Source organism: Carassius carassius, chromosome 46 (assembly GCF_963082965.1).
Source record: "Carassius carassius chromosome 46, fCarCar2.1, whole genome shotgun sequence".
NCBI classification, from domain to species: Eukaryota; Metazoa; Chordata; class Actinopteri; order Cypriniformes; family Cyprinidae; genus Carassius; species Carassius carassius.
This window is the reverse complement of record NC_081800.1, coordinates 26575053-26600393: the sequence shown is the minus strand read 5'-3', so window position 1 is coordinate 26600393 and position 25341 is coordinate 26575053. Positions and strand designations below refer to the sequence as shown.

The 25341-nt window shown below is 42.0% G+C and overlaps 1 protein-coding gene across 1 annotated transcript; it reads left to right on the top strand.

Moving 5' to 3' along the window:
• The first annotated feature begins 1754 nt into the window (after nt 1–1754).
• On the top strand, nt 1755–25071 carry LOC132129185 (tetratricopeptide repeat protein 39B). The gene is made up of 19 exons (XM_059540680.1): nt 1755–1975; nt 6045–6079; nt 8052–8156; nt 8708–8839; nt 8916–8992; nt 9068–9135; nt 9870–9934; nt 10437–10542; nt 10675–10740; nt 10833–10941; nt 11150–11217; nt 18529–18588; nt 20050–20211; nt 20952–21043; nt 21114–21234; nt 21323–21434; nt 23188–23305; nt 23419–23535; nt 24736–25071. The coding sequence occupies exons 1-19, from the start codon at nt 1931–1933 to the stop codon at nt 24830–24832; spliced, it is 1755 nt and encodes a 584-aa protein (XP_059396663.1). The 5' UTR covers nt 1755–1930; the 3' UTR covers nt 24833–25071.
• Nucleotides 25072–25341: the final 270 nt, after the last annotated feature.

The following is a 25341-nucleotide window of genomic DNA, read 5'->3' as shown; positions in this document are numbered from 1 at the left end:
TGGGTGAACTGTTCCTTTAAAAACATCTTGATGGATTTGATCTTTTGTCTTCTCCAGATGTTCACTGATGGACTGGAGTGCTGTGGTTTATTGTGATGTTTTTATCAGACTCTCATTCTGACGGCACCCATTCACTGCAGAGCATCCATTGCTGAGATACTGATGCAATGACACATTTCTCCAAACCTGATGAAGACACAAACTCATCTACATCTTGGAAGACCTTTTTTGGTTGAATGCTGTTCAAATGTAGCTTGTTTTTCTGAGTGTAGTGACTCTGATGTTAAACAGCTGCTGGGGGTCTGATCTCTTGTCTGTTTTCAGCGCGGACAGAAGCTGACGCTGACATCTAAGTGTGTTTTGTGCAGTTATTTATTCATGTTCTGGCCGTCCGGTGAGGATTCAGTCTAAACCACAGTGTTTCAGCAGCTCTTCTGGGATCTTTACAGTCGGGTTTCGTGTCACAGATGAATCCCAATGCCTTGGCGTCAGTGTTTTTGTTTTCGGATACAGGAAAAGAACGAGAGACACTAATATAGGTGATGTTTCTGCTGTCAGTCTGTTATCAAACACACTTTGATTTGACACACTTGGATCTCCTGTTAAGTCTGATCTAGTACACATTAAGCCGTAACACGTTCTAGCATTGTCTATCATGTTCTGAAACCCAGAGATTTGTATTATAAAGCACTCGCATGTGCTTCCTATTACAGAGAGTATGCATTAAACTGATCTTCAGTACTGTTTGGTGCTCGTGTCGTGATTTCGTCTGACACAATGACATGTACTTGATCTTTCGTTTCCAGTGATGAAAATAAATAAATAAAAAATTAATAATAATAAATGTTTGCCGAGCAGTAAATTAGTATATTAAAATGATTTCTGAAGATCATGTGACACTGAAGACTGGAGGAATGATGCTGAAAATTCAGATGCACATCACAGAAATAAATTATGTTTTAAAATATATTCAAATAGAAAGTAGTTATTTTAAATGGTAAAAATATTTCACAATTTTACATGTTTTTGTGTATTTCTGGTCAAATACATGCAGGCTTGTTGAGCAGGAAAGACTTCTTTAAAAAGATTTTTAAAAATGTACTGTTCAAAAACTTTTATTTTGGAATTGATTTATCATTTGAAATCACTGTGAAATATAGTTGACAACTACCCCAAAATAACAACTTTTATGATAGACTTTTAACCATAGTTTCATATTATCTAAGGTTTTTTTTTTTTGCTATTGTAGCCAACATACTCATGATTTAATAAAGAGAGTTTTTTATGCTGTTGTTTTTATGTTGTCCTTAGCGCCTCTGCTAAATTCTACACCAATTCATTTTTTTTTTATCTAAACAATATCAGTTTACAATATAAACTCAAATGGGACACCCATTTATTATATATTGAGTTTAGAAATCCTACCGCGGCGAATCTCGAGCTCATGAATAATAATTAAGTAAAGCGCGCCAGTCTGCTGGCCAGTGAGCGAAGCCTGCTGTGTACGAGGCGTGGCTTATGAATATTAATTAGGATATTTGTTAGGAAGTTTACCCATAGGCAAAGTCAGCAGGACTCGATTAATATTCATGAGCTCGGGTTTCCACGTAATTCTGCCTCCGGTTCAAACAAACCGTTGCGTTAAACAAAACTTTGGTATTATTTGTCACTTTTATTGAATACAATTTTTATAAAAATTATTATTCTGTTTCTAATTGTAGTGTGCGTGCGTGACGCGTCGGTGGGCGTGTCCGGTAAGCCAAACGTCACACTTCCGACCGCACCGTGAGCCTGAACCGAGTCCGCCGCCGGAGATCCGCCTTCCGCAGACTGCAGCGAGCGCACAAGGCGGAGAGATCCCGGACGGATCCAGATGTGTTACTGTTAATGTAAGCAATCATTCCGCGCCGAACTCAGGGAATCAAGCGCCATGGCTCGGGTCGGTAACGGAGCGGACGGCGCGGAACCGGAGGAGGTGAGTGTCAAATATCTGACCGGTGTCCAAACGATCCAGAGAGCGTTCCGTGCAGTCGAGGTCACGATTCTGACGCTGAAACGCTTGTGTGGCCCTGATGAACGCGCATCGGAAGCGCTATTACAGGGCTCCTGTCCTCTCGCACGCGGAAGTCTCTGTGTTTGTCTGCGTGTGTTCTTCACTCACACTGATTTAATTACATACTGACTCTGTGTCAATAACAAAACTGCGTGTGTGTTCAGGTAAGCGTCATTTGCATAATTATGCAACGGCTCAGACGTCATGAAGGTTAAGCACGAGAGCCTTATAAAAAGTGCTGCGTAATCCCACGGTGCACCATCAGTATCTACACGACTGTTGCACAGAATGGCGTGGTGTGGTTACTATAGTAACTGCTTTCATGGTAGATGTTTATGACAATGCCATAGATGCCATCATATTTATTGAAGTTCATGGTCTGTTGTTATGGCAATACCATGGTTACCACCATGACTTGTGTTTCCATGGTCTGGTCTGTCATTATGGCAGTACCATGGTTACCATCATGACTTGTGTTTCCATGGTCTGTCGTTATGGCAATACCATGGTTACCATCATGACTGGTGTTTCCATGGCCTGTTGTTATGGCAACGCCATGGTTACCATCATGACTTGTGTTTCCATGGTCTGTCGTTATGGCAATACCATGGTTACCATCATGACTGGTGTTTCCAAGGCCTGTTGTTATGGCAACGCCATGGTTACCATCATGACTGGTGTTTCCATGGTCTGTCGTTATGGCAATACCATGGTTACCATCATGACTTTTGTTTCCATGGTCTGTTGTTATGGCAATACCATGGTATTGCCATCATGACTGGTGTTTCCATGGTCTGTTGTTATGGCAATACAATGGTTACCATCATGACTGGGGTTTCCATGGTCTGTCGTTATGGCAATACCATGGTTACCATCATGACTTTGTTTCCATGGTCTGTTGTTATGGCAATACCATGGTTACCATTATTAGTGACTGGTGGGTCTATGGTCTGTTGTTATGGCAATACCATGGTTACCATCATGACTGGTGTTTCCATGGTCTGTCGTTATGGCAATACCATGGTTACCATCATGACTGGTGTTTCCATGGTCTGTTGTTATGGCAATACCATGGTTACCATCATGAGTGACTGGTGTTTCCATGGTCTGTTGTTATGGCAATACCATGGTTACCATCATGACTGGCGTTTCTATGGTCTGTCGTTATGGCAATACCATGGTTACCATCATGAGTGACTGGTGTTTCCATGGTCTGTCGTTATGGCAATACCATGGTTACCACCTTAACTACTGTTGTTATGGTAATTTTAATAACAGTAAAAGTCTAATATAACATGTCAGTGCGGTACCATGTCGTTTCTTATCTAATACTGTCATCTGACACAAATGTTTCCATGGCAACCAGGTGCTTCAGCCTGCCGTTGTGAATTGGTATCCACTTATCCTGAAACACACTCGAACACATCATCTGATGAAAGGCTTTTAAAGAGTGTGTTAGTCTCTCAGCGCTGTATGATGTTTATTTATTGATAAACACCGGAGGCACTGAGTGTGTGTGTGTGTGTGTGTGCGCACAGCAGATCCAGTTACTCTCACTGACCTTGTGCTTTTTCCACTGCAGATAGTCTGTTGTTGATTGGACACAGATAATACTGCATGTTCACTGAGAACAGAGAGTGTGTGTGTGTGTTTGAGACAGTGATCTGTAGCCTAACGTGTGTAATCCACTTATGCTATTACAACATTACACACACAAACACACGTTCAATTGTTTGTTGAGCTGTTAAATGCAACTAAGAGCATTTCTGCATTTCATAAAACAGACACACAGACCATAAACTCACTCCTCGTGATGCTAGTCATCTGAAATGCTTCTATAATGGCTCAAGATATTCCCGCAGATGTTTCTCAGTGTCTGATTGTTCTTTAACACACTTACATTTGTCCTGTCTGTGGCATCACAATTTCACGATTCAGTCCCATATTAATTTTAAATATATATATATATATATATATTAATGAGATAATTATGTTTCCGCTCCAGTTTATTATTGAAATGTAGAGATTAAAAAGTGGCTGGTGGTTTATTCAAACATTAAATAAAAATCATCAACAGATTAAATATAAATATAATGAATATGCTGTAAAATGCTCGAGTTAATGGATATTGTGTGTGTGTGTGTTTGACTCCCAGCTACAAGTTCAAAAGTACATCATTTATTTGAAATACACTGAACAAAATTATAAACGCAACACTTTTGTTTTTGCCCCCATTTTTCATGAGCTGAACTCAAAGATCGAAGACTTTTTCTGTGTACACAAAATGCCTATTTCTCTCGAACTGGGATTGTTTCAGCTTCCAGAAATTGTGTACAGATCTTTGCAACATGGGGCTGTGTGAATTATCTCGAAGTGCTCACTAACACAGATTTAGACAGATTTGAGAACAATATTTGAGAGAAATAGGCTTTTTGTGTACATACAGGTGCTGGTCATATAATTAGAATATCATCAAAAAGTTGATTTATTTCACTAATTCCATTCAAAAAGTGAAACTTGTATATTATATTCATTCATTACACACAGACTGATATATTTCAAATGTTTATTTCTTTAAATGTTGATTATTACTGACAAATAAGGAAAATCCCAAATTCAGTATCTCAGAAAATTTGAATATTGTGAAAAGGTTCAATATTGAAGACACCTGGTGCCACACTCTAATCAGCTAATTAACTCAAAACACCTGTAAATGGTCTCTCAGTCTAGTTCTGTAGGCTACACAATCATGGGGTAGACTGCTGACTCGACAGCTGTCCAAAAGACGACCACTGGCACCTTGCACAAGGAGGGCAAGACACAAAAGGTCATTGCAAAAGAGGCTGGCTGTTCCTGGAGAGGATTGTAAAACAAAACCCATTCAAAAATGTGGGGGAGATTCACAAAGAGTGGACTGCAGCTGGAGTCAGTGCTTCAAGAACCACTAAAAAAAAAAGGACTTGACTTCTGCTGAGTGGTCCACAGTTATGCTCTTTGGAATCCACGTTGCTTGAGGTCCAGTGTAGTTTCCACAGTCAGTGATGGTTTGGGGTGCCATGTCATCTGCTGGTGTTGGTTCACTGTGTTTTCTGAGGTCAAAGACTACGGCCGTATACCAGGAAGTTTTAGAGCACTTCATGCTTCCTGCTGCTGACCAACTTTATGGAGATGCATTTACATTTATTCATTTAGCTGACGCTTTTTATTCAACGCGACTTAAAATTGCTATATATGTCAGAGGTCGCGCACCTCTGGAGCAACTACGGGTTAAGTGTCTTGCTCTGGGACACATTGGTGTCTCACAGTGGATTCGAACCCGGGTCTCTCACACCAAAGACATGTGTCTTATCCACTGCGCCAACAGACTGATCGACTCCATGCCACGCCGCATTGCTGCAGTCATTCAGGGGAAAGGAGCCCCAACTGAGTATTGAGTGCTGTACATGCTCATACTTTACAGTTGGCCAAGATTTCTAAAAATCCTTTCTTTGTATTGGTCTTAAGTTATATTCTAATTTTCTGAGATACTGAATTTGGGATTTTCCTTATTTGTCAGTAATAATCATCAAAATTAATAGAAACAAACATTTGAAATATATCAGTCTGTGTGTAATGAATTAATGTAATATACAAGTTTCACTTTTTGAATGGAATTAGTGAAATAAATCAACTTTTTGATGATATTCTAATTATATGATCAGCACCTGTAGAAAAAGTCTTAGATCTTTGAGTCCAGCTCAAAAACAAAAGTGTTGTGTTTATAATTTTGTTCAGTGTAGACTTGTAACATTGTAACAATTATAAATGTGTTTACTGTCACTTTTGATCAATTTTATGTATCCCTGATGAACAAAATTATTAATTTCATAAATGAAGATATAGTGATGAAGGCATCAGGTTTGCAGTGTGTGTGTGTGTGTGTAACTCACAGCTGATCTGAACTCATGTTCAAACACGTGTTTATGTTCACGATCTGTTCTGTGCATTTCAGGACTGTTTTGAAGATGCTTTTGATCGCATTCCAGTGTGAGTAAAACACAGATCATCCGTCAGATTGCTGCTGGTCTCACTGTGTGTGTGTGTGTGTGTGAGAGAGAGAGAGAGAGAGAGAGAGGGCGTAAGTGAATGTGAGGTGAGTGAGTGTGTGTGTGTGTGTGTGTGTGTGTGAGAGAGAGAGAGAGAGTGGGCGTAAGTGAATGTGAGGTGAGTGAGTGTGTGTGTGTGTGTGTGTGTGTGTAAGTGAATGTGAGGCGAGTGAGAGTGTGTGTGTGTGTGTGTGTGAGAGAGAGAGAGAGAGAGTGGGCGTAAGTGAATGTGAGGTGAGTGAGTGTGTGTGTGTGTGTGTGTGTGTGTGTGTGTGTGTGTGTGTGTAAGTGAATGTGAGGCGAGTGAGAGTGTGTGTGTGTGTGTGTGTGAGAGAGAGAGAGAGAGAGTGGGCGTAAGTGAATGTGAGGTGAGTGAGTGTGTGTGTGTGTGTGTGTGTGTGTGTGTGTGTGTGTGTGTAAGTGAATGTGAGGCGAGTGAGAGTGTGTGTGTGTGTGTGTGTGTGAGAGAGAGAGAGAGAGAGAGAGTGAGCGTAAGTGAATGTGAGGTGAGTGAGTGTGTGTGTGTGTGTGTAAGTGAATGTGAGGCGAGTGAGTGTGTGTGTGTAAGTGAATGTGAAGTGTGTGTGTGTGTAAGTGAATGTGTGTGTGTGTAAGTGAATGTGAGGTGTGTGTGTGTGTGTGTGTGTGTGTGTGTGAGAGAGAGAGAGAGAGAGTGGGCGTAAGTGAATGTGAGGTGAGTGTGTGTGTGTGTGTGTGTGTGTGTGTGTGTCTGTGTAAGTGAATGTGAGGCGAGTGAGAGTGTGTGTGTGTGTGTGTGTGTGTGTGTGTGTGTGTGTGTGTGTGTGAGAGAGAGAGAGAGAGAGAGAGCGTAAGTGAATGTGAGGTGAGTGAGAGTGTGTGTGTGTGTGTAAGTGAATGTGAGGCGAGTGAGAGTGTGTGTGTGTGTGTGTGTGTGAATGTGAGGCGAGTGAGTGTGTGTGAGTGTGAGTGAATGTGAAGTGTGAGTGTAAGTGAATGTGAAGTGTGTGTGTGTGTGTGTGTGTGTGTAAGTGAATGTGTGTGTGTGAATGTGTGTGTGTGTAAGTGAATGTGAGGTGTGTGTGTGTGTGTGTGTGTGTGTGTAAGTGAATGTGAGGTGAGTGAGTGAGTGTGTGTGTGTGTGTGTGTGTGTGTGTGTGTGTGTGTGTGTGTGTGTGTGTGTGTGTGTGTGTAAGAATGTGAGGTGAGTGAGTGTGAGTGTGAGTGTGAGTGTAAGTGAATGTGAAGTGTGTGTGTGTGTGTGTGTGAGTGTGAGTGTGTGTGTGTGTGTGTGTGTGTGTGTGTGTGTGTGTGTAAGAATGTGAGGTGAGTGAGTGTGAGTGTGAGTGTAAGTGAATGTGAAGTGTGTGTGTGTGTGTGTGTGTGTGTGTGAGTGAGTGAGTGAGTGTGAGTGTGTGTGTGTGTGTGTGTGTGTGTGTGTGTGTGTAAGTGAATGTGAGGCGAGTGAGAGTGTGTGTGTGTGTAATTGAATGTGAGGTGTGTGTGTGTGTGTGTGTAAGTGAATGTGAGGTGAGTGTGTGTGTGTGTGAATGTGTGTGTGTGTGTAAGTGAATGTGAGGTGTGTGTGTGTGTGTGTGTGTGTGTGTGTGTAAGTGAATGTGAGGTGTGTGTGTGTGTGTGTGTGTGTGTAAGTGAATGTGAGGTGAGTGTGTGTGTGTTTGTGAGTGTGTGTGTGTGTGTGTGTGTGTGTGTAAGTGAATGTGAGGTGTGTGTGTAAGTGAATGTGAGGTGAGTGTGTGTGTGTTTGTGAGTGTGTGTGTGTGTGTGTGTGTGTGTGTGTAAGTGAATGTGAGGTGTGTGTGTGTGTGTGTGTGTGTAAGTGAATGTGAGGTGAGTGAGTGTGTGTGTGTGTGTGTGTGTGTGTGTGTGGTGTATTTATCTGTGTGTGTGTGTGTGTGTGTGTGTGTGTTCAGGGCGTCTAAGATGGATCTGCGTACATCTATAGAGGAGTGCAGCATGGCTCTGAACCTGGTCCTCAACAACAAGTTTTCTGAAGCGCTGGATCTGCTCAGACCCTGGTACACATTCATTCAGTTTAATTCTTAGTAATTTCAGCTCAGTTTTAGTTCATCTGAACACGTGTTTATTCTCTGTAAGATTCCATGTTTTTACATTAATTCATTGCAACAGTAATACTTTAATTAACTAACCTTAACGAAGACCAATAAATACTCTAGAAAACGTATTGCTAATGCTGTAATAATTTTAGTTAATCCATTATCCTAAGTTAACTAGTAGAACCTTATCGTAAAGTGTTACACTATTTTCATATATTTGTAAACGCTGTTCAATAAGATCTCATTTGATAGCGCTAGGTAAATTTAGTTAAATCAGTGAGATCTTTCTAACAGTAGAGCAGATACTGATATAAAATTATCTGAACATCGCTCTATATCTGCAGTAATGTGTCTCTCAGTGAGATGAGATGTAAATGATCTGCACATATAACACAGTGATTGAGAGCTGAAGAAATCAAGGCTCCTCAGAAGATGTGAGATGTTCTGGAGGCTTGTGAAGATCATTCCTCCGCTGAGGAACAGTGAAAGTAAACTCCTGATGTGTTCTGCAGGTGTAAGGACAGCATGTATCACGCTCTGGGCTACAGCAGTATTCTGGCCATGCAGGCCACCATGACGTTCGAGCAGAAAGACATCCAGGCCGGGATGACCACCATCAAAGAGGCCTTACAGACCTGCCAGAGGTGCGGCTCAAACACGACGTCCAGCGTGAGACGCTTCAGACGTATTCTGCTTCTGACGTCTTCTGTCTGTCCGCAGGTTTAGGAAAAAAAACTCTGTGGTGGGGTCCATCTCCAGCCTGATGTCCAAACAGTCTCCAGACAGCCTGAAAGCAGGTGAGCCATGATGTCTGAGACGCTGGAAACGTGTCTGAGTCGTGTTCTTACTCGTGTGTGTGTGTGTGTGTGTAGATGAGATGCATGCGGAGATCTGCTATGCTGAGTGTTTGCTGCAGAAAGCCACGCTGACATTCATACAGGTCTGTGAACACTTACACTCCAGTGTGCTAACCACTAGCCATTAATGTCTTCCTGCAGCACCAAAGCAGTCGCTGGGGATATTTGCAGCAATAACCTAAAAAAAAGTGCATGGGTCAAAATTATCGAATTTTCTTTGATGGCAATAATCATTAGGATATTAAGTAAAGATCATGTTCATGAAGATATTTTGTAAATGTCCTACTGTAAATATATCAAAACTTCATTTTTGATTAGTAATATGCATTGCTAAGAACTTCATTTGAACAACTTTAAAGATGATTTTCTCAATATTTAGATTCTTTTGCTCCCTCAGATTCCAGATTTTCAAATAGTTGTATCTCCGAACAAACCACACATCAATGGAAAGCTCCATTCATTCAGATTTCAGATGATGCATAACTCTCAATTTCCAAAAATGTACCTTTATGACTGCTTTTGTGCTCCAAGGTCACAAATACATTTGAATGAAATTCATGCTCGAAACAAGAAAAACTTAATGTTGCTTCTCAGTAAATCTTGTTTCAAGGACGTTTACTGGAAAACAAGATGGAAATATTGGATTATAAGAATTTTTTTTTTCTTTTTTTTGCAGTAAATTGAAATTATATTATCAATACATTTACCAAAATAATATTTATTTTTATTTTTACTATTGATCTGCTTTAAATAAGATAAAATATAAGAGAAATATACAAAGACACAATCTCATTCAATGCTGTTTTCTGTATTTCAGGATGAAAACATGATCAGTTTTATTAAAGGAGGAATCAAAATACGCACAAGTTATCAAATCTACAAGTGAGTCATTTATCCCTCATGCCTGTATCAAAAAATATCACATAATCTCTTATCTTTAAAAATAGTGTATTTGTATTGTTATTGCTTATTAAAACAATTTAAAAAATAAATACTTTAAAATAATTTTATATAATATTTTATATAAAAAATAAGTTCAGTACATAGACACAATATAGATTAGAACATGCAATGTAATAAAACCCCTCCACCCCCAATATTAATTTTCATTTATATCCACATGCAGAGAATTAGTATTAGTAATGATTTATTATATTGTTTATAATATTATATTGCATATTGCACATATATGTATATAGAAAATACTTGCTTATTTATATTTATTTCTTATTATGTTTTATAATTATTTTGATAATGTGTGTGTGTGTGTATGACTAATCTTGATTCCTTGTATTGAACTGATTTTTTTGATAAAGGAATAAATTAGTAACAATTGCATGTGTATATATCAATTAATAAATCGTTTCTGTTTTGTGTGCTTTAGGGACTGCCAGAGTTTATTGAACATGTCTCAGGGAGTGGGCGGAGACAGGGAGGCCTTCAGACAGTTTGAGGGCGGAGTCAAGCTGGGGATTGGCTCCTTCAACCTGGTCAGTCAGTGGGACAGGAAGTGTGCGATTAACATTAGAGTCATCGTTAATAATAACCTTTACAATCTTCACTGATGACTGTTTGCATGAAGCTGTAAGTGTTTAGTTGCTGTTTGGTGTCCCGTGTGTCAGATGCTGTCTTTACTACCTGCACGAATCCTGCGACTGCTGGAGTTTATCGGCTTCTCAGGGAACAGAGTGAGTGACACACCCTTCAGATCTCTCACACACACACACACACACACACACAGACACACACACTCACAGTAACTGCTGTTGGTGTCCGGCAGGAGTTTGGTTTGTTGCAGCTGCGGGACGGCGCTGGCAGCCACAGTCTCAGATCCGTCCTGTGTGTGCTGACGCTGCTCTTCTATCACACTTACGTCAGTCTGATTCTGGGTAAACATGCTGGAAACACACCACACACCTTTAATAACCTCACAGACATCATACACGTCCAGACTCAGGAAACGGTTACAGAGAAACAGGGGATAGTACTGTAATCCACTGAGTAGGGCTGAGCAATTTGGAGTAAAATTGATTCGCAATTTATCTTTAAAACTTGATTGTGATTTTAAAAAGTTTGTCCTTATACTCTGTTTTTTAGGCACTGGTGAGGGGAATCTGGTGGAGGCCGAGGCTTTATTAGAGCCCTACATAGAGCGATTTCCACAGGTGAAAACCTGAACACACTAGGGCTGCAACTAACGATTATTTTGATAATCGATTAATCTGTCGATTATTTTACGATTAATCGGTTTATGTACTTATATTTTAGTTTTTTCCATTTTTTCCCCCAAGTAAATTATTAATAAATGGTCTTTATCATTCAGCATAGATTTAAGAGATTTTAACCATTTTGCACTGTCATATCCTCATCAAAAATATACCTGGAGTTGTTTTATTGTGTTAGTAATCCTTTGTCGAACTCTTCTGCAATCAGAACACTGACCCATACTCAAATTTCACAAGGAGATTTAAAATAATGTTTTCACCATGGCAGTCCTTAGAGCTCCTAAAGTAGTTTAACATCCCGAACAAAGCTTATTAAGGAATCTTTCAGAACATATTTTCACGAAGAATAAGGATAAAACAGAATAAAATTGAAGTGCATTGTATTTTATTATTTACTGGGAAAAAGCTTTATAGCTTTTGCTGTGAAATTGTAAACAATCCTTCGAATAAAGTGCCAATGGCATGAAACCTGAATGGAACTCACAATTTAAAGTAAAATCCATCAGAAGGTTGTCCAGAAAAAAAAATTGGACACACACAAAAAACCTGCTGTGTGAAAAAGAGCAGTGAATAATACTTAGAAAAAAAAGTGCATTTCAAATATCTACATTTACCTCTCTCATTCAGTCATAATTAGGCTGCACGACTGAATTATGAACTGGTAAACGACAAACTGATCACAGTTTATAAAGCTTTAAATGTTAACTGTTAAAAAGCAATGTTATCAGCTTTTACGACTAAACATTTGCAAACAACATTGTACTGGAGAATCTGCACAAATGAAAGTCTTAGGGGCCATTCACATATCGTGCCTAAAAACGCGTGGAAAACGCTAGGCGCACCGCTTTCTCCTTCTTTCCAAAGCGCTCGGGCAGAAGCGCCCCTGAGGCGTCTGCCTTTGCTAAGCAACCATGACGTGCTCTCTCCTGAATGCTGCAGACATAGACATCATATGATGTCTATGGCTGCAGAGACGCTGCTCGGGAAGCACGTGACATAAAACAAGGCCAGCTATTGGCTATTCGCTACTTCTCCTGTTGTACTGGCTGAGTAAAACCTCCGGTGGCTCATTACTGCCACACTTTGGTCACCGCAGATTTGAAATATGCACGAAATGAGCCGCTTACGGCAAATAAAAGTTATTTAGCAACGAATAAATGACTAAATTAGTTGACAACTATTTTAATAATCGATTTTAATCGATTAAATCGATTTGTTGTTTCAGCTCTAGTGTGAGTGTAACTAAGTTTGAGTGAGAGAGTTTTGGAGTGTGTGTGAGTGATTTAGTGAGTGTTTGTGTGTGCGCGTGTGTGAGTGAATGTGTGTGCGCGTGTGTGAGTGAATGTGTGTGTGTTCTAGAGCTGAAACAACTAATCGATTTAATCGATTAAAATCGATTATTAAAATAGTTGTCAACTAATTTAGTCATCGATTCGTTGCTAAATAACTTTTATTTGCAGTAAGCGGCTCATTTCTTGCATATTTCAAATCTGCGTGACCAAAGTGTGGCAGTAATGAGCCATCCGGAGGTTTTACTCAGCCAGTACAACAGGAGAAGTAGCAAATAGCCAATAGCTGGCCTCGTTTTATGTCACGTGCTTCCCGAACAGCGTCTCTGCAGCATTCAGCGTGATGTGGGAGTACTATACTTTGAGCCTTCAAAAAAGGGGACGTTCACATATTGCGTCTTTTGCGCGCTCAAGTTCGTTATTTCCAACACCGCACCGCATCGAGTTAAAAACATTTCAACTTTTCAGAATGCAGCAAGCTTCATCCTTCCCTGTAACAACGTTAAAAGCTCAGTCAAAATGAAAGGAACAGCTGATCATAGTTGTATATGGATTTCCATTTTGAAATAAATTTAGTAGCAGAGCTACTGCAAGCGATATTTTGAGCTGCAAATCCATTTATCCTTTGCTGAAATTTCCGCGTCTTCAAGGAGAGAGCACGTCATGGTTGCTTAGCAACGGCAGACACCTCAGGGGCGCTTCTGCACGAGCGCTTTGGAAAGAAGGAGAAAGCGGTGCGCCTAGCGTTTTCCACGCGTTTTTAGGCACGATATGTGAACGGCCCCTAAGACTTTCATTTGTGCAGATTCTTCAGTACAATGTTGTTTGCAATTTGTTTAGTCGTAAAAGCTGATAACATTGCTTTTTAACAGTTAACATTTAAAGCTTTATAAACTGTGATCAGTTTGTCGTTTACCAGTTCATAATTCAGTCGTGCAGCCTAATTATGACTGAATGAGAGAGGTAAATGTAGATATTTGAAATGCACTTTTTTTTCTAAGTATTATTCACTGCTCTTTTTCACACAGCAGGTTTTTTGTGTGTGTCCTATTTTTTTTTCTGGACAACCTTCTGATGGATTTTACTTTAAATTGTGAGTTCCATTCAGGTTTCATGCCATTGGCACTTTTTTTTGAAGGATTGTTTACAATTTCACAGCAAAAGCTATAAAGCTGTTTCCCAGTAAATAATAAAATACAATGCACTGCAATTTTATTCTGTTTTATCCTTATTCTTCGTGAAAATATGTTCTGAAAGATTCCTTAATAAGCTTTGTTCAGGATGTTAAACTACTTTAGGAGCTCTAAGGACTGCCATGGTGAAAACATTATTTTAAATCTCCTTGTGAAATTTGAGTATGGGTCAGTGTTCTGATTGCAGAAGAGTTCGACAAAGGATTACTAACACAATAAAACAACTCCAGGTATATTTTTGATGAGGATATGACAGTGCAAAATGGTTAAAATCTCTTAAATCTATGCTGAATGATAAAGACCATTTATTAATAATTTACTTGGGGGAAAAAATGGAAAAAAACTAAAATATAAGTACATAAACCGATTAATCGTAAAAATAATCGACAGATTAATCGATTATCAAAATAATCGTTAGTTGCAGCCCTACTCACACACTCTCTTTCTCTCACTCACACTTACTCCCTCACTCTCTCACTCACTCCCACACTCACTCAATCAATCACTCACACACACTCACTTACTTCAACAATCACTCAATCAATCAATCAATCACTCCCACACTCTCACACACACTCACTTACTTCAACAATCACTCAATCAATCAATCAATCACTCACTCCCACACTCTCTCACTCACTCACTCCCACACTCACTCCCACACTCTCTCACTCACTCACTCCCACACTCACTCAATCACTCACTCCCACACTCTCTCACTCACTCCCACACTCTCTCACTCACTCACTCCCACACTCACTCAATCACTCACTCCCACACTCTCTCACTCACTCCCACACTCACTCACTCCCACACTCACTCAATCACTTACTCCCACACTCACTCAATCACTCACTCCCACACTCACTCAATCACTTACTCCCACACTCCCACACTCTCTCACTCTCACACTCTCTCACTCACTCCCTCACTCACTCAATCACTCACTCCCACACTCTCTCACTCACTCACTCACTCACTCCCACACTCACTCACACACTCTCTCACTCACTCAATCACTCCTACACTCTCTCACTCACTCACTCCCACACTCACTCACTCACTCCTACACACACACATACACTCACTCACTCCCACACTCACTCACTCCTACACACACACTCACTCACTCACTCACTCACTCCTACACTCTCTCACTCACTCCCACACTCTCTCACTCACTCACTCTCTCACTCACTCACTCCCACACTCTCTCACTCACTCACTCCCACACTCTCTCACTCACTCACTCTCTCACTCACTCACTCCCACACTCTCACTCACTCACTCCCACACTCACTCACTCTCTCACTCACTCACTCCCACACTCTCTCACTCACTCACTCTCTCACTCACTCACTCCCACACTCACTCAATCACTCACTCTCTCACTCACTCACTCCCACACTCACTCAATCACTCACTCCCACACTCTCTCACTCACTCACTCTCTCACTCACTCACTCCCACACTCTCACTCACTCCCACACTCACTCAATCACTCACTCCCACACTCTCTCACTCACTCACTCTCTCACTCACTCACTCCCACACTCTCACTCACTCACTCCCACACTCACTCACTCTCTCACTCACTCACTCCCACACTCACTCAATCACTCACTCCCACACTCTCTCACTCACTCACTCTCTCACTCACTCACTCCCACACTCACTCAATCACTCACTCTCTCACTCACTCACTCCCACACTCACTCAATCACTCACTCCCACACTCTCTCACTCACTCACTCCCACACTCACTCACTCACTCCCACACTCTCACTCACTCACTCCCACACTCTCTCACTCACTCACTCTCTCACTCACTCACTCCCACACTCTCTCACTCACTCACTCTCTCACTCACTCACTCACTCCCACACTCACTCAATCACTCACTCCCACACTCTCTCACTCACTCACTCTCTCACTCACTCACTCCCACACTCTCACTCACTCACTCCCACACTCTCTCACTCACTCACTCCCACACTCTCTCACTCACTCACTCTCTCACTCACTCACTCCCACACTCACTCAATCACTCACTCCCACACTCTCTCACTCACTCACTCCCACACTCTCTCACTCACTCACTCTCTCACTCACTCACTCACTCCCACACTCACTCAATCACTCACTCCCACACTCTCTCACTCACTCACTCTCTCACTCACTCACTCCCACACTCTCACTCACTCACTCCCACACTCTCTCACTCACTCACTCCCACACTCTCTCACTCACTCACTCTCTCACTCACTCACTCCCACACTCACTCAATCACTCACTCCCACACTCTCTCACTCACTCACTCCCACACTCTCTCACTCACTCACTCTCTCACTCACTCACTCACTCCCACACTCTCTCACTCACTCCCACACTCACTCACTCCCACACTCTCTCACTCACTCACTCTCTCACTCACTCACTCCCACACTCTCTCACTCACTCCCACACTCACTCACTCCCACACTCACTCAATCACTCACTCCCACACTCACTCAATCACTCACTCCCACACTCTCTCACTCACTCACTCCCACACTCTCTCACTCACTCACTCTCTCACTCACTCACTCACTCCCACACTCTCTCACTCACTCCCACACTCACTCACTCCCACACTCTCTCACTCACTCACTCTCTCACTCACTCACTCCCACACTCTCTCACTCACTCACTCCCACACTCTCTCACTCACTCACTCTCTCACTCACTCACTCACTCCCACACTCTCTCACTCACTCCCACACTCACTCACTCCCACACTCTCTCACTCACTCACTCTCTCACTCACTCACTCCCACACTCTCTCACTCACTCACTCTCTCACTCACTCACTCCCACACTCACTCAATCACTCACTCTCTCACTCACTCACTCCCACACTCACTCAATCACTCACTCCCACACTCTCTCACTCACTCACTCTCTCACTCACTCACTCCCACACTCTCACTCACTCACTCCCACACTCACTCAATCACTCACTCCCACACTCTCTCACTCACTCACTCTCTCACTCACTCACTCCCACACTCTCACTCACTCACTCCCACACTCACTCACTCTCTCACTCACTCACTCAATCACTCACTCCCACACTCTCTCACTCACTCACTCTCTCACTCACTCACTCCCACACTCTCACTCACTCACTCCCACACTCACTCACTCTCTCACTCACTCACTCCCACACTCACTCAATCACTCACTCCCACACTCTCTCACTCACTCACTCTCTCACTCACTCACTCCCACACTCACTCAATCACTCACTCTCTCACTCACTCACTCCCACACTCACTCTCTCACTCACTCACTCCCACACTCTCTCACTCACTCACTCTCTCACTCACTCACTCCCACACTCACTCAATCACTCACTCCCACACTCTCTCACTCACTCACTCCCACACTCTCTCACTCACTCACTCTCTCACTCACTCACTCCCACACTCTCACTCACTCACTCCCACACTCTCTCACTCACTCACTCTCTCACTCACTCACTCCCACACTCTCTCACTCACTCACTCTCTCACTCACTCACTCCCACACTCACTCAATCACTCACTCCCACACTCTCTCACTCACTCACTCCCACACTCTCTCACTCACTCACTCTCTCACTCACTCACTCACTCCCACACTCTCTCACTCACTCTCTCACTCACTCACTCCCACACTCTCTCACTCACTCCCACACTCACTCACTCCCACACTCACTCAATCACTCACTCCCACACTCACTCAATCACTCACTCCCACACTCTCTCACTCACTCACTCCCACACTCTCTCACTCACTCACTCCCACACTCTCTCACTCACTCACTCTCTCACTCACTCACTCACTCCCACACTCTCTCACTCACTCCCACACTCACTCACTCCCACACTCTCTCACTCACTCACTCTCTCACTCACTCACTCCCACACACACTCACTCACTCCCACACTCTCTCACTCACTCACTCCCACACTCACTCAATCACTCACTCCCAGTCTCTCACTCACTCAATCACTCCTACACTCTCACACACTCACTCACTCACTCCTACACACACACACACACACACACACACACTCACTCACTCACTCTCTCACTCACTCACTCCCACACACACTCACTCACTCCCACACTCTCTCACTCACTCACTCCCACACTCACTCAATCACTCACTCCCAGTCTCTCACTCACTCAATCACTCCTACACTCTCACACACTCACTCACTCACTCCTACACACACACACACACACACACACACACACACTCACTCACTCACTCTCTCACTCACTCCTACAATCTCTCACACTCACACACACACACACACGTTTGTTTTTGTGTAAAGTTTGTTCATCCCATAGGTGTAATGGTTTTTATACTGTACAAACTGTATATTCTATGGCCCTACACCAACTCTACACCTAACCCTAACCCTCACAGGAAACTTTCTGCATTTTTACTTTCTCAAAAAAACTCATTCTGTATGATTTATAAGTGTTTTGAAAAATGGGGACATGGGTTATGTCCTCATAAGTCACCCTCTCCTTGTAATACCTGTGTCATACCCATGACATTATACAGAGTTGTGTCCTGATATGATACAAAAACAAGAGCACACACACACAGACACACACACACAAATGAAAAATTAATGTTTAGCATAATTCTTCCAAAATGAAAGATGATCATGATTTATTAAATATGAATCTTCAATTGTGTTCCTTAATGAAATGTCAATGTTTTTCCCCAGGGTTCAATCATTCTGTTTTACTCGGCTCGCACCGCGTTACTGAGGGGAAACTTTGAGAAGGTGAGGGATTTATGATGACTTTACACTTTTACTCTAATAGTATTTGTAACGAAAATAAGTCTCTTCTGCTCACTAAGGCTGTATTTATTTGATCAATTATTCTAATGTAAATCATCTGTTTTCTGTGTGAATCTGTGTTAAAGTGTAATTTATTTCTGTGATGCTCCGCTGTATTTTCAGCATCATTCCTCCAGTCTTCAGTGTCACATGATCTTCAGAAATCAGAATAATATGATGATTTACTGCTCAAGAAACATTTCTGATTATTATCAATGTTGAACACAGTTGTGCTGCACAATATTTCTGTGCATTTTATCTTTCAGCATTCACAGATGAATAGAAAGTTCTAAAGAACAGCATTCATTTGAAATAGAAATAGTTTATAACATTATACTCTTAATGTATTTTGATAAATTCATACACCAATTTTCATACTAGTCCCTTATGTTGTGATGTGTGTGTGTGTGTGTCTCTGTGTGTGTGTGTGTGTGTCTCTGTGTGTGTGTGTGTGTCTGTGTCTCTGTGTGTGTGTGTGTCGGTGTCTCTGTGTGTGTGTGTGTGTGTGTCTGTGTCTCTGTGTGTGTGTGTCTGTGTCTCTGTGTGTGTGTGTGTGTGTGTGTGTCTGTGTGTGTGTGTGTGTCTGTGTCTCTCTGTGTGTGTGTGTGTGTGTGTGTGTCTCTCTGTGTGTGTGTGTCTGTGTCTGTGTGTCTGTGTGTGTGTGTGTGTGTGTGTGTGTGTGTGTCTGTGTCTCTGTGTGTGTGTGTGTGTCTCTCTGTGTGTGTGTGTCTGTGTGTGTCTCTCTGTGTGTGTGTGTGTCTCTCTGTGTGTGTGTGTCTGTGTGTCTCTGTGTGTGTGTGTGTCTGTGTCTCTGTGTCTCTGTGTGTGTGTGTGTGTGTGTGTGTGTCTGTGTGTGTGTGTGTGTCTCTCTGTGTGTCTGTGTGTGTGTGTGTGTGTGTTTCTGTGTCTCTGTGTGTCTGTGTCTCTCTGTGTGTGTGTGTGTGTGTGTGTGTGTGTCTCTCTCTGTGTCTCTGTGTGTGTGTGTGTGTGTGTTTCTGTCTGTGTGTCTGTGTCTCTGTGTGTCTGTGTCTCTGTGTGTGTGTGTGTGTGTGTGTGTGTTTCCCTCTGTGTCTCTGTGTGTGTGTGTGTGTGTGTGTGTGTGTGTGTGTTTCCCTCTGTGTCTCTGTGTGTGTGTGTGTGTTTCTGTGTCTCTGTGTGTCTGTGTCTCTCTGTGTTTGTGTGTGTGTTTCTGTGTCTCTGTGTGTGTGTGTGTGTTTCTGTGTCTCTGTGTGTCTGTGTCTCTCTGTGTTTGTGTGTGTGTTTCTGTGTCTCTGTGTGTCTGTGTCTCTCTCTGTGTGTGTGTGTGTGTGTGTGTGTGTTTCTCTGTGTGTGTGTGTGTGTGTGTGTGTGTGTGTGTGTGTGTGTTTCTCTGTGTGTGTGTGTGTGTGTGTGTGTGTGTCTCAGGCACAGGTGAAGTTCCAGGAGTGTATCTCCACACAGCAGCAGTGGCGTCAGATCCATCATCTGTGTTACTGGGAGCTGATGTGGTGTCACACGTTCCAGCAACAGTGGAGAGACGCGTATCGATACGCAGACCTGCTGTGCCGAGAGAGCCGCTGGTCTAAAGTAACACACTTCATATTCACTAACATCACTGATTGAACTGCACTGACACCATCAGATAAAAACAGCACTAAACTCATCTGAATAATGACTCAGCTCAAACTGAATTTGATTCATAACTTAGGAATTTCATAACATTAATATTATTGTTTTCCTGTTTATTAATGTGCAGATGCATGAAGTGCTCTGTGTAAAGTAAGGTGACTAGATCTGGGTTTTGAACACAGTCTTCACAGCTTACCTTTACCACGTTTGGTAAAAATACAAAAGAGATGCATGAATAAAAATAATCTACTAAACAATAAAACTTTGAAAGCACATGCTTTGTCTCAACATGAGCCTAGAATCCAAAAGCAAAAACATAAAATACCAAAAAAAATTCATAGATTGTGGAAATAACTGCATTTAGACTTTAAAAAAAAGTATTTAAAGTTTTAGCATATTTATTTTGTTTTAATTTTAAAGGTAAATGTATGAAAACTATAAGTATAAAATAAATATTTGATACTTAAAAAGTAAACATTTTACTTAAAACATAAAAGCTATATATAGTATAATAGAAGTACAAATACAAAAACTATGAAATGATAAAAGATACGTAAATGTAGATGTCAAATATAAAAATATTAACTGATCCAAAATATTAATAAAATAGTATGTCAGTTATAGTATAATAGCGAGATCTGCTGGCTCTAGTATGAAGCCCTGCAGGAATAACAGCTGATCCGTGTTTGCTGTCGCAGGCCATCTACGTCTATCAGAAAGCTGCCATCCTGAGCATGATGTGTGAGGAGGAGCTGAAGACGAGCGGAGAGGACGTGGTGGAGCTGTTCAGGTGAGTCTGCTCTGATCTCAGCTCACTTCCTGTGTTTGCTGAGGCTGACTTCCTGCTGTGTGTGTCGTAGGCAGGTGGAGGGACTGAAGCAGCGGCTGGCCGGGAAATCCATCCCTACAGAGAAGTTCGCTGTCAGGAAATCACGCAGATACTCGTCAGCCACACCTGTTAAACTGGTGATTCCTGCGCTGGTGCGTCTCTCTCACACACACACACACACACACACACTACAAAAACAGAGAGGAGGAAGTGATGCATCTGTGGTTCTTCCTCACACAGGAAATGATGTATGTGTGGAACGGCTTCACTATAGTTGGAAAACGTGCAGATGCCACTGAGAGTTTACTGATCACCATCGAGAGAGCAGAGGAGCAGCTGCGCAACGATCCCAGTGAGAGACCAACCTGTCCTCCAACCAATACGCCCGTATAGGTCGTTTGTCCAAATCCCTGAAATACGACCCATCAGAGCGTATCCTACAAGTGCGCCCCTGTCGGCAAAACGTCGTTTTCATATTAATGTTTTGTACTATTTTATTTGCACTCTGGTTTGTGTTTCGTGTAGCTCAGTTGGTAGATTATTGCGCTATACATTGATATGTAATCATGCTATCATGGGTTCGATCCCAGGGAAACGGGTGTGCACGAAAATGTATATGCTCAATAAATCATAATTTAGCATGATTTCTGTGAGGGTTAGGTTTAGGGGTGGGGTTAGGTGTGGTCATTCGAACGAATAAGCCACCTAGTAAAATATGTAGGAAATAATGTGAGATTGGTGTAAAAAGCCCACACATTGCATTTAAATAAATGTGTGTTTTGATTGGTAATGACGTTATACGTCATTTTATGACGACAGACGCAACGCGATAAGGGCGCTTAACTTTAAGACATAAATAAAGGTCGTAATAAGGTGCTTGCACAAACGACCTATATGGTCGTTTTTTGTTGGAGGACAGGCTCTGAGAGACACGCACACACACACACATACAGACACACTCACGCACACACACACACACACACACACATACAGACACACTCACACACACACACACACACACACATACAGACACACTCACACACACACACATACACACACATACAGACACACTCACGCACACACACACACACACACACACATACAGACACACTCACACACACACACACACATACAGACACACTCACGCACACACACACACACACACATACAGACACACTCACACACACACACACACACACACACACACATACAGACACACTCACACACACACACACACACACACATACAGACACACTCACGCACACACACACACACACACACACATACAGACACACTCACACACACACACACACACACACATACAGACACACTCACGCACACACACGCGCACACACACACATACAGACACACTCACGCACACACACGCGCACACACACACACACATACAGACACACTCACGCACACACACACACACACACACACATACAGACACACTCACGCACACACACACACACACACACACATACAGACACACTCACACACACACACACACACACACATACAGACACACTCACGCACACACACACACACACACACACATACAGACACACTCACACACACACACACACACACACATACAGACACACTCACGCACACACACGCGCACACACACACATACAGACACACTCACGCACACACACGCGCACACACACACACACATACAGACACACTCACGCACACACACACACACACACACACACATACAGACACACTCACGCACACACACACACACATACAGACACACTCACGCACACGACATGTTAATCCTTTGCTAATCATGCTAGCAAAATGCTAGTCACTGGCTAGTAATTCTAGCAACATTCTAGTCACTTGCTAATCATGCTAGTAACTTGCCAATCATGATAAAATAGTATGCTAAAATATGCTAGCAACATGCTAATAATGCTAGCAACATGCTAGAAACTGGCTAATCATGCTAGAAACATGCTAGTCACTTGTTAATCATGTATTCGTTGATTCGTCATCAACTCTAGAAGTCCATGCAAAGTCTCCAGTGAGATACAAAAACAAACGTGTGTGTGTGTGTGTGTGTGTGTGTGTGTGTGTGTGTGTGTGTGTGTCAGACCCGTCTGAGTTCCACCCTGACGATCAGTGTCTGGTTCAGATGTTGAAGGGTTTGTGTTTGAAGCATCTGGGCCGACTGCTGCAGGCTGAGCTCTGCTTCACACAGGTGCTGAGCAGGTAAACACTCCACCTTTTGATCTTTTTTAAAGCCACTGTAAGTCAGTGGAGTGTCTTTTTGCTGTGAGTTGAATCAGCTAGAAGTTTGATGATGACTGTGTGTGTGTTCACAGTGAGAAGCGCATCCGTTATGATCACTATCTGATCCCCTTCACTCTCTATGAGCTGGGCTTACTCTACAAGCAGCAGGGCGATTACATCAAAGCCACGCGCTACATCGAGGACGCCAAGTGAGTTCACTTTCATAGTGAGATTAAATGACATCAGATCTCTTAAATAACACAACACTTCCTTTAGTCTATGGTGCTGCACACAATGTTACAGTTGAGTGGAGTGAAATATAAAAGGAGTTTACTAGAGTCACTGCCTTATGAAATCCAAGTTTTGAGCACTTTTAGTCACTTGTCAGTTTAAACTTGACATATGGGAAAAAAATTGCTCAAAATTTGGATTTTGTTACAGCATTAACTCTAGTATTAATTTGTTAAGTCTGTTGTAATGCATCCTCTGTAACGGCTAAGAAATAGTGCAGAAAATTGGGCTGATGGTGCAATACGGCTCAGTGTGCATTGTCCCACATGCCATGTTTAAGGGTCCAAAAAAAAAGATTGGTGAAGCAAAAAGTGCTTAAAATGTGGATGTCATTAGGGCAGTAACTCTAGTATAAAGGCCTTATGTCTTCTTTAGTGCCTCCTTTGAAGCGGCTGAGAAACAGAACCATGAATTGGGCTGATGGTGCAATAGGGCAGTGTGCATTGTCCCACATGCCAAGTTCAAGGATCCCAAAAAAAACATTGGTGCAGCAAACAGTTTTCAAAATTGGGATTTTGTTACAGCAGTAACTCTAGTATTAATTTGTCAAGTCTGTTGTTATGCATCCTCCATAATGGCTGAGAAATAGTGCAGCAAATTGGGCTGATGGCACAATACACCAGTGTGCATTGTCCCACATGCCAAGTTCAAGGATCCATAAAGAAAGATTGGTGCAGTATACAGTGTTCAAAATTGGGATTTAGGTAGAGCAGTAACTCTTATAGCAAGACCTAATGTCATCTTTAACACATTCTCTGAAGTGGCTGAGAAGTAGCACCACAAATTGGGCTGATGGTGCAATATGGCTCAGTGTGCATTGTCCCCACATGCCAAATTCAAAGGCCAAAAGAAATGTAGTAAAATGTTCAAAATGTGTATTTCACTAGATTATTACATTCCTTATCAAACTACTTAGTGGGATTTAACACATAAGTACAGTTGGTGGAGAAATTAATTTATTCTTTCAATTTTAACAGTGCATATTGCGAGAAGCATCAGAGGACTTAAAAAAACGCCTTGTTATTTAAAGAAGAGGTTCATTTTTGGTCATATTAACCACCTCGAAAATCATATTTAAATAACACTTGATGAGTCTGACTGTATTTGTGTGTTCGTAGGTTGAATTATAAGGACTATTCAATGGAGTCTCGTCTTCATTTCCGCATCCACGCGGCTCTCAGCAGTCTGAAGGGTTCTCCGACAAACTCTCCGTGATGAGCCGACGATCAGCACTGACTCCCGAAGAACACAAGCACATCACGACCGTCACCGAAGCACCAAAGCTAGTGTACCTCGAACCGGAAGATTTGAACTCTTATTTGTCCTCGTAGTTTAAATACAGTCTTACGTTTGTTCAGCTAATCAGACGGCTGAAGAAAGTCGCTGACGTCCAATCAGAAAACAGATGCTGTAATGAATGTATCGTTATATTTTAAAGACCAAATATGTTTGTCTGCTTGTGTGTCTTACATTGTGTGTGTGTGTGTGTTTCTGCAGCCTGTAGATGTCAAGTGTCTTTGTACATTCATCGTTCACATTAATTACAGTCTTATGAGATTATTATGCTGATTACAAGTTTAGACGCTTCAAGCAATTCACAAAATTCATATTCATTTGAAAGCAATAATAATCAGCCAACAATCAAGCTGAGAGGAAACTGTAAAATATTCTAGTTTTTTTTTTTTTTTCTAGAAATGGGTTGTTTTGCTCACTTTAAACTGTAA